At 41.1% G+C, this 12,770-nt stretch overlaps 2 protein-coding genes across 2 annotated transcripts in view; one reads left to right on the top strand and one right to left on the bottom strand.

The window, feature by feature from the left end:
• Positions 1-2,195: 2,195 nt before the first annotated feature.
• On the top strand, positions 2,196-11,010 carry CCDC181 (coiled-coil domain containing 181). Its single transcript, XM_031056674.1, has 6 exons — positions 2,196-2,277; positions 5,195-5,346; positions 5,867-6,706; positions 8,662-8,808; positions 9,422-9,576; positions 10,153-11,010. Exons 2-6 carry the CDS (start codon positions 5,218-5,220, stop codon positions 10,271-10,273), a joined length of 1,392 nt encoding a protein of 463 aa, XP_030912534.1. The 5' UTR covers positions 2,196-2,277; positions 5,195-5,217; the 3' UTR covers positions 10,274-11,010.
• Positions 11,011-11,623: 613 nt separating this feature from the next.
• Positions 11,624-12,770, bottom strand: part of BLZF1 (basic leucine zipper nuclear factor 1) — an 8,182-nt gene continuing 7,035 nt past the window's right edge. The window contains exon 7 of the mRNA XM_005420536.3: positions 11,624-12,770. This exon is cut by the window's right edge and continues 261 nt beyond it. The gene's annotated coding sequence lies outside the window, so the exon portion shown is untranslated.

Genomic DNA, 12,770 nt, shown 5'->3' with positions numbered 1-12,770 from the left:
ACACTACATAAAAAAGGTGTTAAAGTGCTTGCTTAATGCTGCTCTGGGGATGTTATGCAGGTTTTCTCTGTGAAACACACTCACTGTCCATGAATCTGTTGTCTGAACATAGTGTCTGATGCATTAGTGACAAGGAAAACAGCAGCCAGTATGCCTGGATCTGTCCTTGGAGCCCGGCACTGCTTTACTGCTGTTTTCGTTGCATTTTTCATAACCATGCTCTGCAGCTTCCTCACACATGGGAACATCTGAAAGCCAACATTTAATGACATGTGGGTTAATGACTGCATAGATCAATTTTGATTGACCGTAAATCATTAAGTTAATATTATCAAATATCACAGCTTGGCATCCCAACAATAGAGTCTAATCCTTGTCTTAATCACACTGATTTGTAATTAGTCGCATAACGCATCTCTTGTGAATTAAAAGGATAGCACTGGCTTTTAAGAGGAAGGATAAGTCTTACAATAAAAGCAGAGCAGAAAGCCTTGGTATTGTACCCAGTTTTCTGTATTTTAGACTGCTATGAACTTGTCAAAATGGAATGTGGAAAGTCAGAAATTCAGCATATTGCCTTCAAGGGTGGGATAACTGCATGCCCTGGGTGAGGTTACTGGTTGAAGTTTCGCCAGGTACAACAGGAACCATTGCCAAGCAGCTAACAGCATTATCTCAGGTAAGTGTAAGGGAGCTCTTCCAGCCCACTAGAACCAGTGTCAAAACCTGGTTTTCTTTTTCACTGTATGGTGTAAAATGAGCAGAAGCCCTGTCGTCATGGAGTCCTGCCTCCTCCTATTGCATGTGGCCTATGATGACAGATGTCTTCAGAGAACTCGTGAACCCCACCTTGAAGGGGTTCAGCTTTTCTGTCCCATATGACTTTGAGTGAAAGGGGGACCCTACTTGAGTTACTCTGAGAGTTATCAGAGCTCTGGCTTCATGGCTGTTTTTCTGCCTGTATTTTCTTTCATTAGCATTAACCCTTTAGTACAGGGGAGGTCCTGCCCTCTGAGGTGTGTGGCCATGACAGTGTGATTGGCACCACGTCAGTGCTGCCAGTGAGACAAACTCCCTCCCTCGCTCTCTCCCTCTTTCCCCCCTGAGAGGTCTATGCTACTGCAGCCCCAGCTGGTAGGAAGGCTGAGGAGGATCATTCCCCAAAATTCAGTGCTGGGAAGCATCTTGTGATGCTGAATGAACTTTACCACCCTGAACGGCTGCTGACAGCTGCTGCCTTTGCAGTGAGCGCTGTGTGTGCTCTGTGGGGAGTCTGGTGGTCACACAGCTCTTTGGGGTCCTGCTGGCCTCAGGGGCACAGCGTCCACTACTTGTGGGGTGTTTGGCTCTCTCTAGAGGAGACTGCAACCTGCCGCCTCCCTCCAGCTCCACTGAGGAGCCTGATCCTTCTCCCTCTGCCAGCCCCCCTGGCTCCGCAGGTAAATCAGGGTTGGGTTTTTTGGCCCTTTTTTTTTTTTTTCCAAATTCAAGGAGCAATGTGTGGTTAACACAGAGACGTGTGTCTCTGGAGATTCAGCGCTGTCTTCATTAGCGCTGAGATGCTGGAACAGGTTGTCCAGAGAAGTTGTGGATGTCCCAGCTCTGGAGGAGTTCAAGGTCAGGTTGGATGGGGCTCTGAGCAGCCTGATCTCGTGGAAGATGTCCTTGCCCATGGCACTGGCGTTGGAGCTTCAAGATTCCATTCCAATCCAAGCAATTCTATGATTCTGTGATTAACAAAAGCCCAGATCCTGACACTGCTGCCTCTTGGGCTGATCCGATTGCTCATTGCCAGCCGGAGCATGATGAATAATACAACACACAAACCGAGGCTGCTCCCTGACGAATGCATAATTTAACAGCATCAAAGAAGGGCTTTCGGCTGGACAGGGCGAGCTGCCTGCCCCACTCCTGCCCCTCTCCTGGTGGAGTGTGTATCCCCGCTCCCCTCAGCGTTCCGCTTCCCCACAATTTCCAGGCCTTAGGTGGAATTGTGCCACACGGAAAAGGGGGCGGTGAGGGGAGGCCTGTCTCCATAGCAACAGAGCGGTGCGGCCCGGCCTACTCGCGGGTGCCTGGGGCCAGCGGGAGGCGGCGTTTGTCCCTCGGGAGGCGGTGTTTGTCCCTCGGGAGGCGGTGTTTGTCCCTCGGGAGGCGGTGTTTGTCCCTCGGGAGCCGCCGTGGCGCTGTGCCACCCGCAGCGCCGGGCGGCGGCAGCTCCTCGTCCCCGGCCGGGAGCAGCGGCGCCGGCGTGTCCCAGAGGAGCAGGGAATGCTGGTGAGGACGTACCCCACCGCCTCGCGTGGAGTTCGGGTTCGTGGATCTGTGTATGCGTGTATGTTTTAGTGCAGGACAAAGAGACAGAAATCCGTCGCTCTGTCCCGCCTTTTGTTGTGGCTGTGCCTGAGTATAACCGCGAGATGTTACTAAGCCGTGCAGAACAAATGGTCACAGCGCGCACTCTCCACAGGCACACCCCAAGTAGAACAGAAGCAGGTGTAAATGAAGATTTGAGATTTTTCTGAATACTTTCGGTCCCTCTTAATGCTGAGTCCCTTTACTTCATAATATCCAAAATAAAATAGGAGCTGATTCAGGATTTTCTGGTGCCCCTAAGGTACCAGAAGGACATTGCATAAGAAGGATATGGAACTGTTGGAACAAGTCTAGAGGAGGCCACGAGGTTGGTAAGAGGATGGCAGCACTTCCCCTGTGGAGACAGGCTGGGAATGTTGGGGCTGCTCAGCCTGGAGAAGAGGAAATTGTGTGGGAACCTCATTACAACCTTCCAGTACCTGAAGGGACCCACAGGGAAGCCGGAGAGGGAGTCCTTGTCACGAACTGCAGTGGCAGGACAAGGGGAAATGAGTACAGACTGAAAGAGGGGAAATTTAGGTTAAATAAAAGGAAGAAATTCTTTACTGTGAGGGTGTTGAGACATTGGAACAGATTGCCAGGAAGATGGTGGATGCCCCATCATGAAAAGTGTTCAAGGCCAGGCTGGATGGGGCTTTGAACAACCTGGTCTAGTGGGACGTGTTCCTGCCCATGGCAGGGGGAGTTGGGACTAGATGATGTTAAGGTTCATTCCAACCCCTTAACATTCTATGATTCTATGAAACAAGTCATTGAATTGGAAGTTCTCTCTTCAGCCATGGCTACTTTATCTTACAACAGAAGAAATTGATTTTTATGCTGCTCCCCATTATTTACACTTCACCTAAATGAATTAAGCAGCATGTTCAATGTGTTTGTATTGAGTGCCACAGACTGATGTGAACATGTTTTTTAAAGGCACATTTCATCTGGGCAGCTTTTGTATCTGCCTATCATAATAATGAAATCACAGAGAAATAGTTCTTTTGTGCTGAATATGCACTAGAGCAAAGTAATCTCCACTAAGATCCCAGGTATGTCATCACCCAAACCAATAATATTTGTTAAGGAAAGGGCATTTCCCAGCAAAAATCATTACGTGTCATATGAGGTGGTGCAGGAAAAACATGATGGAAATAGATATATAGTGTGGAAAGCCAAGGCAACAGTCTGGATGAGCTCTTAAAGTTTAAATTCTGTGAAATCTAGTGTGAATGAGTGATTCCAGTGACAAGTGGTAGCTAAAAAGAAGTGAAAAAACTGACAGATTTTCTTGAACAACATATGGATCAGAGAAAACAAAGAGCTTTTAAAAGTTTCTATACAAACAATTTTGCAGCAAATGCCCAGCTTTATTACCACTCCAAACCAAATCTTGACTAATCTTTGAGGCTTAAAAGAACATCACTCTTTACCAGCATGAAATATTGAGTTCTAAAGAGCAGAGCTGGTGTTCCTGAGAATAAATGAGAACTCAGAGATGCTCATCAGAACTCAAAACAAAAGCTTGGAATAATTTAAGCAACATCTGCTGGATGAAGGGTATTTTACAAAATGCACAGACGGATTTGACAGTTCAGGTGCAACCCTTGTTGATTCTCTGATTCTGTGATTCTTGTCCGGAAGGGCAGGACAGTCACACAGCAAGAGCTATCTTGCTGTTCTAGGGCAAACCAGAGTCAGAGCTCTCCCTTACACCCCATGTTGTCTTGCCACATCATCACAGAATGTTAAGGGGTTGGAATGGACCTCATCAAATTGTGACCTTCCTGCCATGGGCAGGGACACCTTCTACTAGACCAGGTTGCTCAAAGCACCATCCAACCTGGTCTTGAAGCTTTCCAGGAATGGAGCAGCCACAGTTTCCCTGGGAAACCTGTTCCAGTGACTTACCACCGAAACAGCAAAGAATTTCATCCTAATATCTAACCTAAAATTCCCCTCTTTCAATTTGTACCCATTACTCCTTGTTCTGTCACAACAGTCATGATCTTTGGTATATTGAAAATGACACAGATTAATCCTCCTAGAGACACATAGAAGTGGCACCTTCCAGCCTACAGCAGATGGTACAAAAAGAACAGGAAAGTTGAATAATTGATGTTTTCTTCTTCTGTGCTGCTTTTGTAAAAAGAAATTATTGAAGGAATGATGAGGGGCTAAAGCTATAAACAGAGCAGAATCAGCTCTCTAGGCTTGTGAGTGTGTCCGCATCTTTAAACTTTTGCATCTTAGATGCTTTGTACTGAGAGAGCTGAGCTGAGGGGCAGCAGGCAGTCTGCCTGAAGCACCAAGCACTGGCAATTAGGCAGTCCCTCAGGAGCTGGTGGCACCTGTGTGCTATGCAGTACAAAGATTTTTTAGAAGATTCAGTCCTTATAGTGGCTCATCTTCAGTTTTGTCATGAGCATGATTATATCCAGCCTGATTAACAGGTTAATGAGTGTTTAAAGTTATACTGGATTTAAACAAGTTAAGATATAAACAAGGTAAGATACAAGCAAGAAGTTTGTAGCACTTCTAGCTAGCATAAAATAGTGGTCTCTTTGTCCAAGCCCAAGGCTAACTGTTAAGAGATCATGAGTTCTTGTTTAAGCTCTGTCAGAGACATTAAATCCCCTTGAATTGCTTTAACTCAAACTTTCTTCCAGTAGCCAGAGCTGGAAAGGCCAAAACCAGTCATGTTTATGAGCCATTGGTGATCCTTAGTCCTGAGGTGCTGTGGCACTGTCTAACATGCTTGTATTAATACTGCTCACAGCTTGGATGTGGGTGTCACTGGAGTTTGAAAATGTTTTATTCCCTCTCCTTTTTGTAGTATTACTCTAACACATCATCAAAATGAGTGAAAAGGAAGCTCAAGGAGATGTGGGTGATTCAACAGAAAATGCAGAATATGAGGATGATTTTGAAAAAGACACGGAATGCCTAACTGATGAAGAAGAAAAACAAAACCCTGGTGAAAAAGAGGTATTTGTTATGTTAAATACTAGTTGTGTTATTTAGGAGACAAAATTTAGTAATATTTGGAATCATAGGCACAAATTCAGTATTGCGTGAAATGTGTAGGAGTATTCACTGAATTTTGACAAGGAAAGTTATTTGGCTTTATAGTGAAAAACATTTCAGCAAAGTGGTTAGTTTGGTTCTAATATCTGTCAAGCAAAAAATTCAGTGTTCATTGAAAATGTTACTTTTTTTTCAAAAGTACTTCTGTGTTCTGTTAACTGTTTGTATAACACCCATTGCAGTTTTATGCTGTCACTAATCACTTTACTGGTTAGTTAAACTTTGTGTGAATGTGAACATGAAGAATATGAAGAGACTTGTTAGTGCCAAAAAAGCTGTTAGTTATGATGTGCACTATTTGACAACCTGGTTTAGAATGCAGATTGTTTGTACTGCTCTTCTCTCTCACTGTTTCTTTCCTCTTTCTTTGATAGCTCTTCTTTTGTTGAGAGAAAAGACTAGTTTATTTTAATTTTTTTAGAATCCTGAAGAAAAGGAAGAGGATGTTGAAACAAAAACTCTTAAGGAAGACAATGAAGAAATGAAAGAAAATCTAGATCAGCTTTCAGAGGCAGATGTAAATGTGAAAGTATTATACTCTAATGAAAAGTATTTGCAATCTGGGTCAGATATTGAACAGGAAGACCATGGATCTGATGCTGAGAGAGAAAGCTCTATCCAGGAATCCAAGCTGGAAAATGAGCAGGAACTGGATGAGGGAGAGGATGAAGAAATAAAGCGTTATGTCTTGGAAAAGATTGAAGAAGCCAACAAAGAGCTGGAAAATCAGGCTCCTGTGGATGAAAAAAGAGAACGGAAATTAAAATTTGTGGATGAGGTCGATCTTCGTCCAAAAGGTGCTGAAGTTGGTAAAACTGACCTTGCAAGAGGAGACGTTTCAGATGGGCTGTCTCAGCTGAATATTTCTGACAAGGGACAGAAAAGCACATCACTTTCAGGACGTGCTGGCTCACATGAGGAGAGGACAAATGGTAAAGTTCTAGTCGAAAAAGATGGAAAGTTTGAACTCTCAAGTTTATGTGATATTGAAAGCCAGGGTATTTTGGCCCCAATAAGTGTTTATTTTACAGATATTGAAACTCAACAGACTTCAGAACCCACTGCCACTCAAGCGGAAGAAATGCCTCCATCTGACTCTAAGCAGCAGCCAGATTCTGCTTTGAATGGTGCAAAAGATCTGGGAAAACAGAAGACTGAGTCTGCAAACATACCCGTGAAAAGCTCCACTTACACTCTTACTCCCAGACAAAAAGAATTAAGGAGGCAGATAGAACTGAGGAAAGAAAGACTGAAGAGACAGGTAAATATATAGAGAAAAATAAATCACAGTGACCATCCTATTCTTCTGCTCCACAAAGACCATGTGCTCAGGCTATTTACACCATTCTTCCTTGATAAAAGAGGCAGCAATAATAGTTGTAGTAGTAACAACAACAATAATAAAAACAATAGTTCTCTGGGGTTTGTATAGAATCTTTCAAAGCTCCTTTCCCAGAGTGGCATAGGACCATGCCTTGCTCAGAGGAGAAATGAAGTATTTGTTTAATACATCCTTCATAAATGGGCCTTCTTCTGTTATAGTTTTCTTACTGCTTTTGCTTCTTGGCTCTCTCTCTACCTAGGTTCTCTTACAGTCCCACACTTTATGGAATATAGCGCATGGTGTCACATCTGCACATATTATACTGCATTGCAGGAATTTTATATTAACCACAGTAAGGCTGGGGCACATCTGGGTACTCAAGAAGTATGGATTGGGCAATTATCACATGGGAGAGTGTTCAGTCATAATATACCATTTACATAGCAGAGTGACTGTAAGAACCCTTTTAATTCTTTCTCAGTTCATTACACAGAAAAAAAAATGATAGTCAGCCTCTGACAGCTGTAATGAGGACTTCAGAAATCTTTACCAGAGAGTTAAAAAATGTTGATTTTTTTTCTTCTTTTTGCATTATAATGATACAATTACAAAAAGGTAACTTGCTATGTGTGTTACTCTATAAAAGGAGCATGAAGCATCTGCCATTTTTATCTGCCATGATGTACTAATTAAGCTGACTAAGTAGCTTCCAAGGTTACTTTCTATCTGTGGAAAGAGCTCTAGCCTGCTTTATTTGAAAAGGTTGCTGAGGCTCAGTTTAGTAATGAGGGGTATGAAATCTGATGAGCAATTGAAGTGTTTTTTTTCCGCACACAAGACTAGATCTCTTGAAAACATGCTCTGTATATTTAATGTAAAATGTAGGGTAGTGAGGGGAAGGAAGGTTATTTTCCTAACAGCGTGTGCTAAGTTTCTTCCTTTGTTGGCTGAATTATGGAAAAGTAAGGATGTGTTACCTTATTTCTTCATTCTGGAACGGAATTCTTCCATTCTGTGATAGATTTCACAGACATTAAACATTTCTTGACTTTACTAGAATCTATCTGCTTCATTTTGGTGGTGTTTCTTTCATTCCAGTAAATTAGAAGTGGTAAGTTTGGAGGATATAAGGAAGTTGTGTGTAGGTGGGAGGAACATCATGTATTTGCAATATTAGATTTCTCGAAGTATTGAAATGAGTTGGGATTATATCTTTTGTGTCAAAGAGAGTACATCCTGGTAAAAAATGTCCTAATCAGCTTTCTGGAGCATTAATTGAAACTTTTTCACTTCCTTGTAGATACTTAACTAAAATGTAATTAATAAGTAAAAGAAACTCTTCTCAATTTTGTAAATATAATTTTGTACACTTGAAAAAAGCCTGAAGCTATTAATACTCCTTAAGTAAATACATTGCAACTTCATGTCCAAAAAAGGTCCTTATAAATAAGGTAGTGCCTGCAATCCATGTGTTGCTAAATATCCTTTAGGGTTCAGTGGTCCATCAAGCCGGAGAGCTGCATTTATTTTTAAAATTTATCCATTTAAAGTGATTCTAAGCTAACTAGAGATATTGGGCAGACTTAATTTTAAGAGTTTTTGCCTGATGCTATTTGAATGTCTGTGAGTCAAGAGGTGTCATGGAAATGGAGGTAATCACAAAAAGGACTAGACTGAAAGTGTCTGAATATATCACAAGCAGAAGTGCTCCAAGCAATTTCTTCCTAAATGTTTTATCAGCTGTGATGCAGCTTTTGAGTATTCTTGTTTCGTCTGTATTTTAGTGTGTGTCTCATGCAATTCAAATGGCTTACTTATTGCCTGCAACAGTCTTTGCAAATTAAGATCTTTCTCTTAAAAACAAAGTTTATTCAGTTTTCCTTTCACCTAAGGAAGAAGAAAAGAACAAGGAACTAGAAGAAATGAGGAAAAGACAGAACGAAATAGTTTTTAAAGCTTGGTTACAAAAGAAGAAAGAACAGGTGCAACAAGAAAAGCGAATTCGTCGTGCAAAGCGGCTGGAAGAGCTGAGGATCAAAGTAAGGTCTTCCTAATCTGGAACTGGGATCTATAGTGCTTTGTTAAATAGGAAAGCCAAATTCTAAACTTGCCTTCTTAGCTAAGTGTATGAAAATTTACAGCAATGGGAAATGTTCTTGTTGCATTGTTTTCAGTGAAGAGGTAGACCTGCAGGTTTATGACTGATCTGCTTAGCAGAGTGGCTTGCAGTGTAGAAGCAGCACACATGAACTTAACTATAAAATCACAGGGGATACAGTGATGCTCCCATATACCAGGAGAAAGCCTTGATTGAGCCCTGAGTGAGCAAGCAGTGAGAAGACTACTTGGAGTGTGTTTCTTGCCATCAGAACTTTTTAGTAAGCAGTTAATGTGCATGACCCAATCAAAACCTGGAGATTCAGATGCTGTTCTAAAGGAAAATCTAAATTCAGTACTTTTTTTAACATGGGGCTTTGAATGCTTGCTCATGTATATATTCTATGCCAGATTAGCATATGCTCTAGTGTGTTTATGAAGTGTGTTTCATGGAGGGGAGATGCCGGCAGAATACAAAAAAACCTATTATAATGAGATTATGATAAAGGTTATTTACTGATAACCCTTGTGTGTACATGTCTTTTTATTAATTAGGAGGTGCACAGGGATCCAGAAGAAGCCTACAGTTTATGGCTTAAAAAAAAGCACCAACAATACGTGAGAGAAAGACGGATAGAAGTCTTGAGACGCCAAACTGAAGAAGTGGCCTTTTATCCAAGCCCAGAGGATTGCGACAGAGCTTTTAGAGAGTGAGTAGGGTCCTTCCTAAGAGACCACATTTGAAACTTTTGTAGTCTATCATCTCAAACTGTAGCTATCTTATGGTACATCTTTGCTATTGAAGTCTTTGTTGTTTTGGAGGGGTTTTTTTCATATGAATATGGCCTTTTAAACTTTTACCCTAACAAAAATATATCAGTTCCTTGATGTTGTTTGTTCACTGCTGTGAAATTATTTGTCAGAACCTGAGCTGAAAAGAGCTAATTACTTTTGCTAAAAAAGGGATCTTCTCCTCTAACCCTTGTTGCCTGTTCTGGAGCAACCTTGGGTTGATTCAGTCCAAGAAATGAGCATAAAGCTAATCCAGTTTAACAAAAGGGGGGAGGTAAAGATGGCTACAGAAGGAGGGGAATTGGGGTGGGAAAGTAGTGCTTCCTGTGTTTGGGTATGGCAGGCTTTTAGACTGTCTCAGCCATGACACCCAACTTCACCCTACAAGACATGGTGGGCTACAGTTAAGTGGGGGACAAATCTCCTTTGAATGGATAATGTAAAGCTTGAAATTACAACTGCCAGTACTTCTGGTCCCCTTTCTCTCTCCACAGCTGGCTGAGAAGGAAGAGAGAAGAGAAACAAGCAGCAGAACTAGCTGCTAAGGAGAGAGCCAGGCAGCTTAGATTAGAAGCCAGAAGAGCAAGACAAACGCGGAACATCCACTATGTTTAATTCAGAGCCCGAAATCTTTTGTTTCTCAGATCATTACAGTTGAAAATTTGATGTAGCCACAGAGTTCTTGGTGACAATCTTCTTAATTTTTACGGCTTGATTTTTTGCCCTTTACAGCTACTGACTTTTTGTGGTGTTTTTAAAGCTTTCAAGCAAGTTTAACAATTACCTTCAGTGACAATGATTTTACTATCTATTTATTTGTAATTTAGTCAAAAAGCCTGCTTTAATGCATAACTCAGGGATCTTCTTGGTTTAACCAAATCAAAATGAGTGCAAGATGTATAAATGAGGGTGGCAAATACACATTCCCTTCTTTAAAAGGCACTTTATACTCATCATGGATTCCTGGATGCAGGCTACTGTGTAAAATGTTGAATTTTTGGTGGATTAATATTGCTGTTTGATGCTGCTAGTGATTAAGACTGTGCAAGGTGTTATATTGTTGGAAAATGATGTTTCTTGTACCACTTCCTATTGATCTGTTGACCAACTCTAGACCAGAGAATTGTGTTCTTTTAGGTTTCTGGAAAGTGGTGATTGAAGACTAATGTGTAGGTGATCATGCAACAGGTTTTGAAACTTACTTCTGTGAGTCATATTCAGTAGTTTTCTATTCCATGGAATTAAAAGCTTGTGCAAATTATGACCTTTTTCCAGTAGTAAGGAAGCTAGGATCCTTATATAAATGTTGATGTTTATTATAATAAATTTACCAAAGTACATCACCTTACCCAGCTAAATTGTGAGCTCTTGATAGAGATCATGCCAAAATTACTCATGAAATCATAAAGTTAGTGAACGAAGAAGAGCATTCTGTCCAGCTGTATGCCTCAACAGATTTCATGATCCTGGCATTGCTTTTAAATTTTTCAACATTCAGTGTTTTCTGGGAGTACTGCAGCAGACAGAAGTGTAGTAGATGCAAAGCTGATTTGCTGGTAGTATTTTTCTCGGTTATTTTTGGGGCTAGTTACAGGCATATCGAGAGCACTGGTGTTGGACTGGAGGCTGCTCTGTTGCAGCTTTTGCCAGCATAGAGAGCAAGCATGGACACAAAATGAAAATTTCACATGCTCATGGGACATGTAAGTAACAGGTGCCTTCCTCCTCCCAGTACCTTTCCCTGACACCAAAGGCACAAAGAGCTTTCTGTGTCTAGCAAGCAAATTCAGGAGGAATGTTTGCAAAGGTTCACACACACCATCTCCCTAATTGTAGAAAACTACAAAAGAGGTGCTTCTCTGTTCAGTGCCTCACACCAGCAGAGTGAAGAGTTTTACAATTCAATGTCATATAGTTCCGTTTATGCTACAGAGAAATCAGGGTCAGAAATGTGATTTCATTAAATCCAGAATTACAGCTTGAAAGCAAGCAAAGGAAGTTTATTGTAGCTTTCTTCATGTAAACCAAATCAGAAGCAGCAACAGCAAGAACTTACAGCTTACATATCCTGATCCTGGGTATGAGATTCAAAGGAAAACTGGGTAAAAGCAAACATTTCAGAAACCTTTTCCCTAAACTAGACAGCTTCATATGGTAAATTTGGGGGTCAAACTAAGGAACTTAAATAGGCTTCTTTGGATTTAGCAGATTGTCTCCTAAAAGTTCTCTTCAAACCTATGTCAAGAACTTCAAATCTATGTCAAGATTATAAAATCATACAAGTAAAAAAATACTTTTTTTTAACAGTACCTATGCAAACTTAGTGCTTGTCTTCACCTTCCCATAATACTCAGGAAGACCTTGGGCAAGGACTGAGTCCTAATGCCAGGCCAGAATTCAATACTGTGTACTAAAGGAAGTATGTCAGTCTGCCCTTGCTGAGGATCAGCTATGCAGCAACTTCACTCTAGAAGCTGAAACAATGGAAAAGCCATTATTTGAGCTCTATGGCAACACAAGAAAAACCTCACCCCACAGAGTTTTCTAAAACCCACTTGAAAGCAGTTACTACTTATATATTATAGCTAGAGTTCATTCAAGCTTTATCTCCTTCTTGACAGGAGGGCTGACATTGTATATACTCTTGCTTTCAGAACTTACAGCTATGAAGAATCATTGCACATACGCCTTTTTATAACTAAATTTAAAAGGTAGTACATAGACTTGAGGGCCGTTCATCACCTTGGCTAAAATTAAAAACCATTTACCATTACTTTATTTTTAAATTTAGACATAACTGATCAGCACTTCATTTGCTTTGGTACGGTTACACTTCTGTCTCCCTCTAAAGGGAAATTCATTAAGATTTGCTAATAAGACTATAAATGTCAAATAGTCAAGAGCATCTCTATGCTCTATAAATTGGACCAGCATAATGTTTTTTGTCTTGCCTTTGTATAAGAAAATAAGTAGCTTTCCCCATTGAGAAGTGGTAGAAGCATCCCAGAGACTATGGAAATCCTGTCAATCCCTAACTTCATGAGGTAGAGAAGCAGAAACTGCATAATTTCCAATGCGAAACCCACCCATTATGGAAAAAGGACAAAGGGAA

The sequence above is a fragment of the Geospiza fortis genome, unplaced genomic scaffold (genome assembly GCF_000277835.1).
Source record: "Geospiza fortis unplaced genomic scaffold, GeoFor_1.0 scaffold1, whole genome shotgun sequence".
Lineage (NCBI taxonomy): Eukaryota > Metazoa > Chordata > Aves > Passeriformes > Thraupidae > Geospiza > Geospiza fortis.
This window is presented reverse-complemented; position numbering and strand designations above follow the sequence as displayed.